This window comes from Suncus etruscus, chromosome 1, assembly GCF_024139225.1.
Source record: "Suncus etruscus isolate mSunEtr1 chromosome 1, mSunEtr1.pri.cur, whole genome shotgun sequence".
Classification (NCBI taxonomy): Eukaryota; Metazoa; Chordata; class Mammalia; order Eulipotyphla; family Soricidae; genus Suncus; species Suncus etruscus.
Window position 1 is genome coordinate 146,856,665 of NC_064848.1, and position 18,679 is coordinate 146,875,343.

Genomic DNA, 18,679 nt, shown 5'->3' on the forward strand with positions numbered 1-18,679 from the left:
ACAGCAAATTGTGGCAAAAATAAATACAAAGTACAATGTCTGATTATGGCCTGTGTAAAAATCCAAAAAAGTAATGAGGTTACCAAGAACCAACAGAGAATCATCTTAATTAGTAGGAATTCATTTCAACGCGTTAAATGAATTGAAGACTTCTGCTTTGAAATCGGCAATTAATGATAAAGATTCTACAAGGTATTTTTTTCTAATTGCAATCATTCTATTTAAAAATAGAATAAAATAAAATAGAGTAAAAACAGAATCTCTTACAGTGCTACTCTAGATAATTTAGGCACACAATAACACACACCTAAAGTACTACAGATATATACATATTCAAGTAACTTCATTCCAAAGAGGCATAATAAATACAATAATTACTCCCATATTTTAAAAATGTAAAATTGAAGAAACAAAAATAAAATGTATCCATCTTAAATAATTTACAGTGGTGGACTTTGAGCCACATGGCCAACATGTAAAATATGTATGAACATAGGAAAACATATACCAGTATCACCAGAAAGTATAAGATATTCAAATTGCACTGTTGGAAGCCACATTTAACTCCTTGTTTTCCTTCTTTTTGTCTTATAGGGGTGCAGGGCAGATTTGGTTGTACTCAAGACTTCTTTATGAAAATGCCAGTGGACCAAATGCAGTAACAGAGATCAAACTTAGAATGACTACATACAAGGCAAGCACTTTATTTCCTGTGGTATCTATTTGAAAAATCACTTTTTTTTTCAAGGTATATTTTTGGGGGGGGAGTCATACCCAGCAGGGCTAAAAGCTCCAATGTTCTGAGGATCACACTTGGGGAACTGAGTATAAAAGGCATGCATACCACCCCTTAGAGCCATCTCCAAGACCTCAGACAGATTTTTATTTTACCTTGGAAACAAAGGAAAATCTCTAGATTATGAAATTTTGTCATTTTTTGGGTGATCGATATTGATAGCACCTCCACAATGGAAGGGCAGAGGACCAAATTTCTATAAGGTAATACCTCATCTACACACAGTGTGCAAACATCTCTCCTTTCTATTATCCCTTTCTTCTAAAAGTTATCAAAGTAGACTGTAGGTGTTTAACAACAGATGGGTAGCTAATGAAAATGTGGTACATCTACACAGTGGAACACTATGCAACTGTTAGGAAAAATGAAGTCATGAAATCTGCCTATTCATGAATAGCATAATTGTCTCCATATCCATCCATGTATAGGCAAATTTTGTGACTATTATGCTGAGTGAAATGTTGTATTCATAAAAACAAAATTTTATTTAAAAATAATCATAGGTTGCCAAAGAGATAGTGCAGGGGGTAAAGTGCTTCGCCTTATACACACACAGTCAACCCAGGTTCAATCCCTAGGATCTCATATCATATCCCAAGTAATTTGAATGCGAGCCAGGAGTAATCTCTGAACATTGCCAGGTATGGGCCTCCCCCCCAAAAATTCTAAATATTTATAGCTAGGGCCAGAGTGATAGTTTATAACTGAAATGAACAAAAAGCTTTAGAGGAAAAGTACTTGCTTTTCAGGCAGCCTGCTGAAGTTCTATGTCGGGCACCACATATGGTCCCCCTGAGCACCTCTAGGAGTAATCCCTAAGCAGAGTCAAGAGCAAACACTGTGCACCACAAAGTATGGCACCCTACACACCTCAAAAAAGTTTCCAAAAATGAACTTTGAAAAGAATGAGGGGTATTTTGACTATAACCTTTATTTTTTATAATAATATCTTTAAGTACCATGATTACAAATATGTTTGTAGTTGGGTTTCAGTTATAGAAAAGAACACCTCCCTTCACCAGCATAACCTTTCCACTACCAATGTCCCCATCTCCCTCCTCCTCACCACCTGCCCATATTGAAGACATTCTATTCCTCTCACTTCCATTGTCAGAATAATGTAGTTATTTTTCTAGCTGCACTCACCACTATTTGTGGTAAGCTTCATATCATGGACCAATTCTTTCAGCCCTCATTTCTATAGTCTCTGGATATTATTAAAATAATGTCTTTTATTTTTCTTAAATCCCACAAATGAGTGAGACCATTCTGTGTCTGTTTCTCTCTTTCAGACTTTTTTCTCTCAGCATATGACTAGACTGATCCTAATCCATCCTTCTACACTCTGCAACCATTTTATCCCAGAGGTCAGTTTAGCAAGCAACATCATCTCAGATAATGGGCATCCTTCTATCAAGTACATAAACTCTAACACTTACCAAGAGTTATGAGTAGAAGTTTTATTTTAATTTATAAATGTATAACAGGACCTGATGTATTCATAATAATAAAATAATCATAACTTTAATATTTTTTCATCATTCACTAGTAGTTGAGAATCATGCCAAAAACCTACTTGAAAATACCTCTATGCTATAAATTGATTTTCATAATGCAAACAAACTAGAACACAACAAAATTACAATATTGTGAAACATTATGCAAGTGAATATTTATTAATGTCTCTATAAGTTTGTCTTTCTATATTTAGGAATTTTGAAATAGAAGAGATACCTATCTTAAACTTAGGTAGGTAATATAAAGATAGACACAGTTTCACTTTCCTTTCTCCCTGTACACTTAAGTTCTCCACAAAAATATCAGAGAAACCAAAAATATCAAAGGATTTAGATTTTGCATCTCATTGTGCTGGGATATCTATAGAATAATGCTTTAAGTTTGGAAACTTTATATGTAGTTATGTAGAAAACTAATACGAAAAATTAGCAAATGATATCTATAAATGTAGTTGACTAGAAAAATTCTGTTTTTGTTTTGTTTTTGTTTTTGGGCTACACCCGTTGATGCTCTGGGGTTACTCCTGGCTATGCACTCAGAAATTGCTCCTGGCTTGGGGGCACCATATAGGACACCGGGGGATCAAACTGCAGTCTGTCCTAGGCTAGTACTTGTAAGGCAGATGCCTTACCTCTAGCACCACCGCTCCAGCCCCAACTGACTAGAAAAATAAGTTGTGGTATATATATCATATATATATACTACTCAGAATAGTGTATATGTATAGTGTATATTATAGTTAAGTATATATATATATGATTGTGTTAAGTTGTGTTATATATATACTACTCCGAATTTAAAATGGCAAAATTCTACCTGCTATTGTAAAAAGTTCATACCAATATGCATCAATTTTTATAAATAAAATTTTTTGTGGGGCCAGAGCAATAGCAAAGTAAATAGGGTATTTGTCTTGTACATGGCTGACCTGGGTTCTATCCAGCATTCCATATGGTCCCCCAAGCCAGCCAGAAATGATTTCTTAAAGCAGAACCAAGAGTAACACAAGTGCTTCCAAGTGTGGCCCAATACCCTCCAAAAAATACATAAAAAACCCAGTTTTTATTTTGCTCTTGCATTTCTCCAAGCTACAAGATATTATGTTTATAAATTGATGAAGAAAATATATGCCCAGAGACCGTAGACTAACCCTGTAATAATTTTATTTCAGTTAAACTGTTTCATTTCTCACCAAAGAGGCCATGGTGAATCCAATAACTTCAATATAACCATCATCATGACGCTGAGGTTCAAAATCATGGTGATCGCCTGGGTTTCCCCAGGGCATTGTGCCAGCACAATATCTGTAAGGTAATATTAAAAAAAATACACTGAGTCCATTTCTCTAATATTTATTTGGTATTAAGTTATAGTTTAGTTCAATGTTTATTTCCTTGAAGAACAGTTTACTGCTATTGGTAGGAATATAAACCATATAGTCTCCACAAATAATAATATGGCAATTACATCAAAAATTAAAAATGGAAATTCCACGAGATCCAGCACAAAAAAAAAACTATTTTCAAAGGATTTTTCTCCCCTTATGTTCACAGCAGCTTATTCCTAATAATTAAAACACAGACTCAACCTAAATATCTATAAACAGTTGACTAGAAAAACAAGTTGTGGTATTTTATATATATATATATATTTATATATATATATATATATATACATAAATACCACTGGGAATAGTGTATATGTATAGTGTATACTATAGTAGATACTGTATACTACTCAGAATAGTGTATAAATATGGTATATGTACACATATAAGTATATATATTATTGTGATATGGTTGTGGTATATATACTACTCAGAATTTAAAATGGCAAAATTCTACTCTGCCATTTAAAAAATTGTTTTTATAAATCTTTTTTATTTTTGTATTCTGGGGCCACATCTGTGATACTCAGGGACTACTTCTGGCTCTGTGTTAAGGAATTATTCCTGGTGGGCTTCTGGGGTACATATGAGGTACCAAAGATCAAACCCAGGTCAGCTGTGTACAAGGCAAGCACCCTTCTGATGTACTATCTTCTGACTCCAATAAAAAGATATGAAACTGTGCCCCCTGGGGTAAGGTAGACAAAATGTGAGGTGATTATAATCTTCCTGAGTGAAGTAAGTCAGGAGGTGAAAAATATTCCTTGTGGAATATGAACAGCAAAGAAAATAAACTTGAGTAAAAAATCACAAGAAATAAGACTAATTCCTAAAATTGGTAACACTATGGAAATTACCAAAAGGTAAAAGTAGGTGATTAAAGTACTGCCAAAGGAGGCATTTTTGGTGACGAAAATAATGACAACTACATAAAAAGAGATATGAAGCTAAGGCCTTGAAATCCCAAAACTGTATGAACAAATAATATATTTTTAGAAAAGAATAATGTTCTAATCTGGTATACTTTTTCAATGGGAAAAATGGAATTTACACAGTTTTAAAATATTAATCTGTGGTGCCGGAGAGATAGCATGGAGGTAGGGCATTGCCTTACATGCAAAAGGACGGTGGTTCAAATCCCAGTATCCCATATGGTCCCCCGGGCCTGCCAGGAGCGATTTCTGAGAATAGAGCCAGGAGTAACCCCTGAGCACTGCTGGGTGTGACCCAAAAACTAACTAAATAAATAAACAAATATATCAATCTGTAAAAATCAGTCTCATTTTGATAATAAAAGCATCCTATAGTATCTAACCTTCTCTGCATTTCTCATTCTAGAATTGGTATGTTGGCTTTTGGATATTTCATGAGTCATCAATAAGTGACCTTAAAATTTGGAGGAAGAGGTATATACAAGGGAAAAAAGTTATTGAGATGGGAAAATAATAAATATTCTACTCATAACTAAGATGGTAAGTACCCATGGAAGATGAGTATATAACTGAAAAGAAAGGGAAAAAAAAGATAAGGAGCAGAAAAAGATAAGATGTATGAGAAGAAAACATTAGAACACAATAAATGTCAAGGAAAAGGAATTACAGAAAGGGAAAGGCAGAGAAATAAGAAGGTAAAGAAGCAAGAAAATAAAATAGAGAAAAATTAAAGAAAGCTGACAATATTTCCTGAGAGTCTAGACCTTTTAAGCAAAAAAGATTAAAATCCCTCTGGAATAATATTGCCAGTGACTACTGAACACTGCTGGAAATAATCAGCAGACTATATTTTCCTAACCATATATCCCGTTTCCATTCCATTGAAATTAAATTCAGCCTAAATAGAACTTATTTGAAGATTCTGTGTCTGAGTTATCTGAATTTCAAATAACAAAGGTTGTACATCCATCCTTTCCCTAGGCTTGCGAGCCAAGAATCTAATTTTATGGGCTTGAGATCATGAGCTTCTTTTAAGACTAGTTAGTCTTAAATATTCCTTTATCCTAGGTTATAATAGCACTAAAGAGAGTTGACATCTGGCTAGAAAATACTATTCTAATTTATCCTATTTTATTCTTTTTGAAGCAATCATCTGGCAAAGATTTTGAATGAATTCCATACTAAAATAAGGCTGGGCTCTTTCCTAGCAGCTTTTGGGAAACTGAGAACATGATTTGTTGAAGTCTGAATTTCTTGGGGGATCAAAGAGATTAGTAACTGAGATTAAATTTAATTGTTCTAGTCAAGAGGGGTGCCAAGGCTTGAGAATGGGTAAGTATAGACCATTCATTCCATTTTATGTGCAAACTCTCTCTCTCTCTCTCTCTCTCTCTCTCTCTCTCTCTCTCTCTCTCTCTCTCTCTCTCTCTCTCTCTCTCTCTCTCTCACTTTCTCCCCCCTCCCACCCTCCCATGATCCCACGTGGGAGTACAAAATTTTCAGAGTAAGAATACAATTATCTAAGTTGTAAAGTTTGAAACAGAAACTAAAATAACTGATTTCATTGTACCTGGAAATTTTCTATAATAAAGCCAGATAATCCCCGTCTAACAGAGGTCACATTGAACTAAAAAATGATGTCTGAAGCTTACCTGGGTATATTTAAAAATACTATACACTGGAACTTCAATTCCTGAATCTTTGGAGTGAGATCTGTTCCATCACACTGCAACAAACAAAGCAGAAAAAGAAAGGATTTTGAAGTAATTTTTTTGAGAGGTAACCTTAAAGTTACCCAAGGTAATTAAGTTAACAATGACCAGTTCTCAACAGGCTTTTGTCCCTCCATAAATGACTGCCAGTTTTCATGATTTAAATTGCACTGAATAAAGGTTTATCAGAACCAGAGCCTCCAAGTTTATTTTTGTTTTGATTTAATATAAAAAGAAAGATGACATTTGGTAAAAATTATTTTTCTCAGGCCTCAAGTTCAAAGACATTAGCATCATCCTTAGTCTTTGAATATGTGGTCTTTTAGTATCATCACAAAAATATAATTACAAGAAAAAGAAAGGGGCCTGATTTTGAAGCAGTAGCAATCTGTGCTATACTATTTGATTCAAACAAGATTTATAAATATGATTACTTATTTATAAACTTTTGGGAAACTTTTTCATTTGGAAATTTAAAATATTTTAAATGTGTGCTCGCTTCGGCAGCACATATACTAAAATTGGAACGATACAGAGAAGATTAGCATGGCCCCTGCGCAAGGATGACACGCAAATTCGTGAAGCGTTCCATATTTTTAAAAAAAAATATTTTAAATGTGTAAATGGAATATATAGTACAAAATTTCATGTAATTTTTTTTTTTTTTTTTTGGTTTTTGGGTCACACCTGGTAGTGCTGAGGAGTTACTCTTGGCTCTATGCTCAGAAGTCACTCCTGGTAGGCTCAGGGAACCATCTAGTATGCAGGTATTTGAACCAGAGTCATTCCATGCAAGGCAAATGTCTTATCCCTGTGCTATCGCTCCAGCCCCAAAATTTCATGTAATTTTTTTAGTCACATCCAGCAGTTCCGGAGGGTCGCTGAGAAGTTGCTTCTGTTGGTGCTCAGGGACAATTTGACCTAGACCTTTGACCTAGAACCTTTTTCCTAGAACTTTGTCCTAGACTTTCCTCACACAAAGCATGCACTCAGACCTTTAGGCTATCTTTCAGGCCCAATAATGCAATGTTTTATAAGTATTCATGGAAATTGGTAGCATCTCCATTAGTAATTCACTCTTTGAAAGTTTATTTCACACAGACTCTTCTATATGGAGATAAAGAGCTTTACTGCAGGACAAACACAACCTCAAAGTCTACAGGGCTTCAAGCTGACTTGGCTACCACACTTTTGTGCTTGTCCTCTTTCATCAGTTAAGGCTGTCCTCAAAAGCATCCTTTGACTAATCAAAGAAAAGGTTTTCAATTTGCTTTCTCATATGATATTGTTGATAGACATTAAAGAGGAAAATCCTTGTCATGGCTACAGATCATGATTCACTCTCATCACAGTCCAACCCTGACCCTTAATGAACCCTAGTATCTTCTTCAGAGAGAAACATAAAAGCTCCAAGAACTTGAGGGACAAAGTAATTGTACATGGATTCTGTTATATTTATCTTAACGTTCTTTGGCTGAAAGTTCAAAGTTAAGATATCAGCAAGGGGACTTCTTCTGAGAATTATGTTATGGCTGATTGTCCTTCCACTGTAGCTTTACCTTGTCCTCTTTCTTTGCATCTTTTGTACTCATAATTCAAAATAAAAAATTTTAAAAAAATAATAATAAAGGCATAAGTTATAAAAAAAAAAAGCTCCAAGCACCCTGAAAATTTTCAATGATTTCTTTAGAGTTCCCATCTGAGTTTAATTCTGCAAGCAATAAGGATAGCTTCCCTTTTCCCAGATGATCTTAGTACAATGTAATTTTCACTAGCATTCTCAACAATCATTTCCAGGACATCTCATATGATTATATAAATAAACCTTTTTTGAGTATACTTTTGATAAGAACCAAATTCTATTTGACACTGATTAAAGGTGTTTTTACAGTACTCTCAGAAACTAGGCAAAAACTAAGTCTCCAAATTTATTTAAGGACTGAAGTAAGCTGATAAAATATACAACAATAATAAAAATCAGTGTAGACATCATAAATTATCAAAACTGAATGGTGTCAATAAGTAAAACCTTTTAAATAAATAAAATGGAATGTAACCCTTTAATAGCATGCAAAGCAGAATTGTATTACTAAAAAATATAATTAACATTATTGCATTTAGATCAGAATTCTTTTTTTTTTTTTTTTTTTGAGGCCATACCCATTTGATGCTCAGGGATTACTCCTGGCTAAGCGCTCAGAAATTGCCCCTGGCTTGGGGGGACCATATGGGGTGCCAGGGGATCGAACCACAGTTCTTCCTTGGTTAGCGCTTGCAAGGCAGACACCTTACCTCTAGCACCACCTTGCCGGCCCCAGAATTCTATTTTTAATGTTAATTTGATCCTCCTGGGAAAAAACATTAGTGATTCTGAGAACTCATAAACTTATATAAAAATGGGCATTTCTCAATGCATTGTGTTTTACTTTTTTCCTAGTATATTACTGCATTTAAATTTTACAACTGTTTGTGAGGCTATTTTCAGCCCTTTCTCTAGTTCGACACCCACAAAAGAAAGTATTTTCATGTAAAATACTTCCAGTGTACAAGCTGATGTAGTGATAAATTAAAACAGCAAAAAGACGTCATGAAACGTAGGGAAAATAATAATATATGAAATTTACATCATTCTCCTTTAGATAGGGTAGAATTCAGTATTAATTTCAAAAAACATTGTACACTTATGTGAGAGATTATTAACTATTACCTCCAAATGCTGACTTCATTCTACAACAATGATAATATATTCTGTTGTTGTTATAATCTAAGTGCTCCAGCTAACCTTTCATTTGTTCCATCCCAAACTCAAGAACATAGTGGTGTCTTGTAGAAATACCGTTTCTCTAAATTGCAGGAAAAAGATCAATAATTATTATTTCGAAGATATTTCTTATTTGTCTGTTTTCCAGAAGAAGAAAATAAGCTCTTCTTAAAGGCTAGTTTCCACAAAGTCATACCTAACAAAGACAGGCTGAGCCAAACATTTCCAGATGTGAATTTTAGCAACTCTTTTCCTCTTCATAAAACATCCTATAATTGAAAAAGCCAGTTCACCTGGAATATTGCATGTACTGACTGATACCAAATATTTCCAAGATATATTGGAAATATATCTACCATGTTGGTTTCTCTGTGAACTATTTTTAGTCCCTGTTGTAGAGCTACTCAGGAGGGTAAGATTTAATCTAGAACTATAGAATATAAGAGAAAAACTCAAAGAAGTTGGGAATAATAAAAGAATTCTATACGAGTTTAACTTTGATCCAGGTGACTATAACAATAGATATTATTCAATATGTTACTGTTCTGTACTCATTGGCTCTGAACACTGAAAAGAGTGGGAAATTTTAATTTCAGTTGAATAGCAGGCAATTGAATAAACAAGAAGTTTTTGGTAAGTTTTCTGTCAACTGGATATAATCATCATTTTATCAAATTGAAGATATTCCTAAAATATAAGGCTATGTGTCTTGCATATATCTATCTTCAAGTAGATGATATTTTTAGAAGATCCTCTTCCAATAGATGCCTGCCTTTTGTTCCTATAGCATAAGAAGTTAAATATCTGACAGTGATTTCAAAGGTCATTCTTTAAGTTTTGGGGGCCACACCCTGCATTGCTCAGGGCTTATTATCATGGCTCTATAGTTAGGGATCTCTCTCTTTTTTTTTTTGATTAATATCTTTTTTTTTTTTTTTTGGTTTTTGGGACACACCTGGCAGCACTCAGAGGTTACTCCTGGCTCTATGCTCAGAAATCGCCCCTGGCAGGCACAGGAGACCATATGGGATGCCAGGATTCGAACCACCGTCCTTCTGCATGAAAGGCAAATGCCCTACCTCTGTGGCCCCTAAAATTAATTCCTTTATTTAAACACCTTGATTACAAATATGATTATAGTTGGATTTCAGTCATGTATTAGGGATCACTCTTGATGGGACTCAGTGGACTTACTATATTGAGTACTGGGGATGGAACATGGGTCAGGTGCATGCAATGCAAACTCCTCACTGCCCACTGAACTAGCTTTCCTAGCCAATTAAGTATCATTTTACTGGTAATTAGAGAGTCCGTGCATCCTGTTTCTACTACTTTAAGAAATTTAAACCTCATATACGTTTTCCTGGTGGTTACAAATTTTAATTTGTATCCTCTCATGCTTTTCTATGTACCTATATATTTTTCTCTACTCTCATATATACCCTTTGTTCATCTCTTGTCACATATATAATTCTTTTTGCCAGTATAATCTCAAGCATTATTTCATGTACATTTTTCTCCATCTATATATTTTCATTCTTTTTTGTTTTTGTTTCTTTTGGAGGGGCACACCCAGAAGAGCTCAGGGACATATTAGATGCTTAGGATCATATATATATATATAGGTACATAATATAGACACATATATATGTAGATATCCAAATGACTGACCTAAAGGACTAAGTGGATGACTTATGTATGGAAGGCCCAAATACAACCCCCAGTACTGCATGGTCCCCTTAGTACCACAGAGTGATTCCTGATTGCCAAGCCAGGTGTTACCCTTGAGCATTGCTAAGTATCATTCTAAAACAATGATAAATAAATAAATAAATAAAAATAAATAAATAAATAGAGAGAAAAACAGGGATATTCTTTAGACAGCTTTGGAATAAATATATTTGGTGCATATAAATTACAACCTTAAGAGTCAGTTCAGCACCATTTTTCATATAGGTCTCCCTACTCCACCATGCTCAGTTGTAATTTTCTCCCTTTTTGTCACCTACCATTGTATTCTATATAAAAGCAACATATAACCCATACAATGAATGCCCTGCCCTGCTCTGTGACTGAAGTGTAAGTAATCAGGAGAGAAACTAGTTTATTTACTTATTTATTTTCATCCTCAACAACTAAAACAGTGCCCAATACATAGCTAAGTGTTCAATAATGTTTGAATGAACTATAGTAATGGGATCTCTAGGATTCATTGTACACCATTACTTAACCTCAGTAAACTGAAATTTGTGATTCATTGTTTTTGCAGTATATATATATATATATATATATATATATATATATATATATATATATATATATTAAAATGAAACAACTCAATACATCCGATACTTACAACAACTTTAACATGTTTGGATAGATCTCTAGAGCTTCTCTGTAGAAAATCAGAAAAAGCTGCCTGTACCATAAGAAAAGAAGGGGAAATGATCATTATGAAGTCATACCAAAGTTTTACTTTTGTTTCAATTTATTCCAAGATACAAAAAATTCCAAGACACATACACAAATTATGAACCAAATTCCCCATTTGCTAAAAATAAAGTAAAGCAGTAATGTGATTATCAATTTAGCTCTCTACAACCATAACCTTTAATAAAACCTTTATGTACAAACTTATGATCATGGTAGAAGAATATGAAAAAGTAATAATCCCAAAGATCAATATGAAGATTCATGTGGCTACTTTTTCTGACCTTCCTGTCTATTAGGTACTGTTCAATTCTCTAATCTGACAATGAAAATGTTGTTTTAATTCTATTTCATTTTGAACTCCTTTATCTAGTGCTATAAATTTAAAACCACTTTAATCAAAAACAAATATTTAAGAAGCGTTTTTTACCCTTTGGCCATTCAAGGTGCCCTTGAAGAAAAGAAGGAAAAACTATATTCCCCTTTAATTGTATATATGCTTTCATGTAAGCTCAATGTCCTGCCAATTTCTCATCTAAACATTGATGCATGTGAATTATATTCTTACCCATGACATCCCACAGCATCTTTGAGTCCATATAAGTTCCTAATCTTTAAATTAATTTTGATATATATTTTTGCATAACTTTTTAAATATCATCTCTTAAATATTAAGGAGACTTAGGACTTTAAAATTTCTCTATATATTGTGGCCTTATCAAGTGATGCTCAGGGTTTTCTCCGGGCTCTCTGCTCAAGGGTTGCTCATGGCAGGGCTCAGGAAATATATGGATTGTTAGGGATCAATCCCTAGTCAGCCACATGCAAAGCCAGAGATGTACTCACTATACTATCTCTCTGGCCCTTTAGGACTTTAAAATTCAATGATGATGAACACTAGCTCTCCTTCTTAAGCAATTAATTTCTAAACCAAGATGCTAAACATGTGAACATCTGAAATGGTTATTTTTAAATAGCATATAATTACTAACAATGAATGAGTATTAAATACTTTGAATTATGAAGTTAAAAAGAAAATGAATACTTACTCCTGCATAGAACATTTTATTTCGAAATCGACTATTGAATTTCTCTGGATTGGCTTCTGTGAAAGGTAAAATGTATTTTGGTTATAAGGACCTCATCAAAGATAGTGACTCGGATTAGCACAGATCCAACATAACCAATCACTTCGTACCATTTTTACCTTAGTTCTGGGCCAATTGGGATAGTTATCCAACACAACAAAAGTTATCTAAACTGGCAATCAACTAAAGTGGCATCAACTGAGAATTTGTTAAAAATGAAAATAAGTTAGGATTTACCTCTAACCTAGTGAATTTGAATGTCTGGTACATGCAGTCTAGGAATCTAGAAAAGTGTCTAAGTGATTCTCATACCTGTAAAGATGACACACTTTGACCTTAATTCAAAGTGAAGGGTAAGCAAGAATATCAAGTAGCTGACAGAAGGCTTACAGATATGATGTTTTGCTTTTAGCTCCATAATAAAACTTTTTTTCTGTAAACTATGTGCGCAGTATCCATATTAAATTAAATATGGAACATTTGGATTCAAATTAATGGAGCATTTGGTTTAACATTTTTCAAATACTCCTCACTACCATCTATTCACATTCTGAAATCTTATGAAAAATAACTTATTTAATGGGACACACATGTACACACATACACATACTTAATAGACTCAGTGAATCTCAAAGATCTAAATGGTAACAGGGTGGGGGCTGGGGGAAGCTTTAAATATTTTCCTGGTGCAGTGTAAATTAAAGGCCAATGAATCTGCTACAGAAAATGTTTACATAAATTCAATGGAATGAAAAATTGCTAAATTAAATAACAGTTCTTAAATTCTAATAAAATTTCAAACACTTTTAAAAAATCCTTTTCAATGATTTTCCTTCTTCATATTTTAACCTCTAAAATCACTTTGAGTTGGGTCTTTCTCCAAACCATTTCTCTTTAGACTGCAGGTTGAGAATGTGAAATTTTCCATGTCTATAACACTATTTTTGAATGGCAGTCACCCAAAATTTCTGTCTTATTGATAGAAGCTACAGAGTTCAGTCGTCAGTGGGCAAAATATTAGGTCATGATAGAAACAACTAAATATTAAATTATTTATAATTATTAGAATATAATGTCAATACAAGTCACATATGAATAAAGGTTTACTAACTTTAAAATTTGTTTGATATGTGCCATTGTCACACGTGTAAGATAATATCACATTGTCATCTTGATTTAGATTTTCCTGATAATAACTAATAAGCACTTTCTCATGTGTCCTTTAGTCATTCATCTGTTTCTTTCAAAAAAGTGCTTGTTTATTTCCTCACTTATTTTGATGGTTTGGGGGTTTTATATTCTTGATCTTTGTGAATTATGTATATATGTGTTATAATAAATCTTCATTTACATTTTTAGTGAAAATATTTTCTTCCAGTCAACTGGAAATAATCTGTGTTGGGGGTGTGTGATGAAAAAGGAACCTTCATTTATTGCTAGTGGGAATTTTGTCTAGTTAACAGCTGAAAAACAACATGAAAAATTTTCAGAAAAGTATAAATAGAGTTATCATTTGAGTTATCATTTGACCCAGCAAATCAACTTTTTGGTATCTAACCTCAGGACTCAAAAATGCATTCAAAAGGATGTATATACATTTTTGTTCATTGCTATACTTACTTAGCAAATAACTAGGATATAGAATCAACATAGATGTCCAATAGAAGAGAAGTAGGTTATGCAGGTATATATGCACAATGGATTACTAAAAAACTGCAAGGAAGAATGAAATCATGCAATTTTTTGCAACTTGGATGGAACTGGAAGGTATTATTTAAAGCATAGCATGTCAAAAGTAGAAAAAGTTCTGATTGGTCTTATTTATCTGTGTCATACAAAGTATGGGATCAAACAGTATTATATGGGCCAGAGAGATTGCCTTATATGCATATAACTCAGATTTGATCTGCGACAGTTCATTTGGTTTCCTATGCCCCACCATGAGGGATCTTTGAGCTTAGAACCAGGAGTAAGCCCTGAATACTGCCAGGAGTAGCCCAAAAACAAATTTTAAAAAAAGGAAAAAATAAAACAAAAATGTATTATAGAACTGAAAAGAATAGAGAAGAAAAGAAACCTAGATAGAAAGTAATGAAACATATTTCTACATCTTTTTACAAATTGAGAAAAGAAAAAAAAATGAATGGGGTACAGAGGCCAAGTGGTCTCAGGACCATTGAGTGGGAAAAAAATGGTCAGATCTAAATAGCCAAGCCAAAGTCAACAAAGATAGAATCAAGAGACCCAAACTACAGCTACAACAAGCTAAACACAAAATGGACATGTTACACTGGTTGTCCTCGGGGCCAGGGGTAGAAGTATGGGATGCATGCTGGGAACTATAGTAGAGGGAGGGCAACACTGGTGATGGGAATAACTCTGATTCACTATCACTTAACATCTGAAATACAATTGTAAAAGACTTGTAATTCACAATGGCCTCAATAAAAATTTTTTTTAAAAAAGTTATGAGACAGAGCTTATACACATTGGTTCTACAGAAGTGTGGTATATCTATATATCTTAACTACGTAACAAACAATACCAAACACAGACAATCCAAACTACAAACTTAAAAATGTTATGTTAGGGGGCCGGAGAGATAAGATGGAGGCAGGGCATTTGCCTTGCATGCAGACAGATGGTGGTTCGAATCCCAGCATTCCATATAGTCCCCTGAACCTGCCAGGAGCTATTTCTGAGCAGAGAGCCAGGAAGAACCACTGAGTGCTGCCGTGTGACCCAAAAAAAAAAAACAAACAAAAACAACAACAACAAGATGTCTTATTGCAGATGTCCAACTTGGACAACAGAGACTGAGCAGAACCTTTGGATCCATAATATCCTAGGCTTCAGCTTAGGGACAGAACGAAAACAGGGAGCAAGTGTTACAGAAGACTGAAATCAACAACAACGGTGGATAGGAACCTCTAGAACCTAGAGACTCTATCCTAGACCTTGACCTATAACCCGCGCAAATACCAAAATTGCTAGGTATAGTGGCTTGATTTTCTCACACACAACTGAGAGGAAACATTCCTGGCATCACAAAAAAGCCTTTAGGATGGGGTAATGAGTATATATGGAGCCAGGGGTTGATCCCATAATGGTATGCTTCAAGGATGGAGAAACCCTGAATCTCTTAGGCCACAGGAATTCCCTTTCTTCCCAAACGCTTACTGTGCCTATGCAAAAAAAAAAAAAAAAAAAAAAAAAGTGGGGGAAACACCAAACTCTGCCACTCCAGCACCCATACTATTTCTTGTTTTGTTTTGATTTTTAGTTTTTTACTTTATTTTCCTTCTCTTTTTCCTTCCACTTTTCTCTTTGTTTTTCACTCTTGTGGTTATTTAGAGATTTATTTTTATTTTTATTTGCCAGGTCCATTTTTTCTTCCATTTTTCTTTATTATTTTTTCTTTATTTAAACATCTTGATTACAAATATGATTGTGATTAGGTTTCAGTCATGTAAAGAACACCCCATTTCACCAGTGCAACATTCCAACCACCAATGTCCCAAATCTCCCTCCATCCCACCCACCCCCACCTGTACTGCAGACAAGCTTTCCAGTTCCCTCATTCATTCACATGATTATGGTAGTTCTCTGTGTAGTTATTTCTATAACTGCACTCACAACTCTTTGTGGTGAGCTTCATGAAGTGAGCTGGAAGTTCCAGACCTCTCTCATTGTCTCTGAGGATTGTTGCAAAAATGACTTTTATTTTTCTTAAAACCCATAGATGAGTGAGACTATTCTGTGTCTCTCTCTCCCTCTGACTTATTTCACTCAGCATGAGAGATTCCATGTACATCCAAGTATAGGAAAATTACATGACTTCATCTCTCCTGAAGGCTGCATAATATTCCATTGTGTATATGTACCACAGTTTCTTTAGCCATTTGTCTGTTGAAGGGCATCTTGGTTGTTTCCATAGCCTGGCTACTGTGAATAGTGCTGCAATAAATATAGGTGTGATGAAGGGGTTTTTGTGTTGTATTCTTGTGTTCTTAGGGTATATCCCTAGGAGTAGAATAGCTGGGTCTAATGGGAGCTCAATTTCCAGATTTTGGAGGAATCTCCATGTCACTTTCCATAGAGGTTGGACTAGACGGCATTCCCACCAGCAGTGAATAAGAGTTGCTTTCTCTCCACATCCCCACCAGCACTGATTGTTCTCATTCTTTGTGATGTATGCCAATCTCTATGGTGTGAGATGGTATCTCATCATTGTTTTGATTTGCATCTCCCTGATGATTAGTGATGAAGAGCATTTTTTCATGTGCCTTTTGGCCATTTGTATTTCTTTTTTATCAAAGTGTCTATTCATTTCTTCTCCCAACTTTTTGATGGGATTAGATGTTTTTTTCTTGTAAAGTTCTGTCAGTGCCCTGTATATTTTGGATATTAGCCCCTTATCTGATGGGTGTTGGGTGAATAGTTTCTCCCACATGGTGGGTGGCTTTTGTATCCTGGGCACTATTTCTTTTGAGGTGCAGAAGCTTCTCAGCTTAATGTATTCCCATCTGTTCATCTCTGCTTCCACTTGTTTGGAAAGTGCAGTTTCCTCCTTGAAGATGCCAGTAGTCTCAATGTCATGGAGTGTTTTACCAACGTGTTGTTCTATATACCTTATGGTATCAGGTCTGATATTAAGATCTTTAATCTATTTGGATTTTACCTTTGTACATGATGTTAACTGGGGGTCTATGTTCACTTTTTTGCAAATGGATAACCAGTTCTGCCAGCACCACTTGTTGAAGAGGTTTTGCCTGCCCCACTTAGGATTTCTTACTCCTTTGTCAAAAATTAGGTGACTGTATGTCTGGGGAACATTGTCTGAGAACTCAATCCTATTCCACTGATCTGAGGGTCTGTCTTTATTCCAATACCATGTTGTCTTGATAACTATTGCTTTGTAGTACAGTTTAAAGTTGGGGAAAATAATGCCTCCCATTTTCCTTTTTTCTAGGAGTGCTTTAGCTATTCGAGGGTGTTTATTGTTCCAGATGAATTTCATAAGTGTTTGATCCACTTCTTTGAAGAATGTCATGGGTATTTTTAAGGGGATCACATTAATTCTGTATAATGCTTTGGGGAGTATTGCCATCTTAATGATGTTAATCCTGCCAATCCATGAACAGTGTATGTGTTTCCATTTCTGTGTGTCCTCTCTTATTTCTTTGAGCAAGGCTTTATGGTTTTTTTGTATAGGTCCTTCACGTCTTTCGTCAAGTTGACTCCAAGGTACTTGAGTTTGTGTGGCACTAATGTGAATGGGATCGCCTTCCTGACTTCCATCTCTTCCCTATCATTATTGGTGTATAAAAAGCCCATTGATTTCTGTGTGTTAATTTTGTAGCCTGCCACCTTCCTATATGAGTCTATTGTTTCTAGAAGCTTTTTGGTAGAGTCTTTAGGGTTTTCTAAGTAGAGTATCATGTCATCTGCAAACAATGAGAGCTTGACTTCTTCCTTTCCTATCTGGATTCCTTTGATATCTTTTTCTTGCCTGATCACTATAGCAAGCACTTCCATACTATGTTGAAGAGGAGTGGTGAGAGCGGACAGCCTTGTCTTGTACCAGAATTTAGAGCAGGGGTCTCAAACTTGTGGCCTGCGGGCCATTTGCGGCCCTCTGTACAACATTTTGTGGCCCGCGGCCAGCCTTCAAATATCACAGTATTTGCGATTATTTGCTTAATGAATAATCACAATAAAAATCGCATTAGTAAGAAAAAAATCGCATTAAACATTAGCATACCCCGATCAGTTCCGTTTGGGGTATGCAAATGTTTAATGCGATTTTTTGCGATTTTTTCTTACTAATGCGGTTTTTTATTGTGAATATTCGGTAAACGAAATCCCTTATGTGCCCCTGCCTCACCCCGACTTTGCCTCCTGCGGCCCCCAGGTAAATTGAGTTTGAGACCCCTGATTTAGAGAAAAGGTTTTTAGTTTTTCTCCATTGAGGGTAATATTTGCCATTGGCTTGTGGTATATGGCTTCAACTAGATTGAGAAAGGTTCCTTTTATTCCCACCTTGCTGAGAGTT

At 34.9% G+C, this 18,679-nt stretch overlaps 1 protein-coding gene and 1 non-coding gene across 2 annotated transcripts in view; one reads left to right on the forward strand and one right to left on the reverse strand.

Moving 5' to 3' along the window:
* Window positions 1-18,679, reverse strand: part of DGKI (diacylglycerol kinase iota) — a 503,984-nt gene that overhangs the window by 168,334 nt on the left and 316,971 nt on the right. The window contains exons 16-19 of the mRNA XM_049774493.1: window positions 12,586-12,641; window positions 11,463-11,525; window positions 6,286-6,359; window positions 3,507-3,618 (exon numbers count right to left, since the gene is read on the reverse strand). Of these exons, the coding sequence (XP_049630450.1) occupies window positions 3,507-3,618; window positions 6,286-6,359; window positions 11,463-11,525; window positions 12,586-12,641 (305 nt within the window). The remainder of the gene's footprint in view (window positions 1-3,506; window positions 3,619-6,285; window positions 6,360-11,462; window positions 11,526-12,585; window positions 12,642-18,679) is intronic.
* LOC125995776 (U6 spliceosomal RNA) lies at window positions 6,837-6,943 on the forward strand. Its single transcript, XR_007491166.1, has one exon. It is a non-coding gene; the product is annotated as a U6 spliceosomal RNA (small nuclear RNA).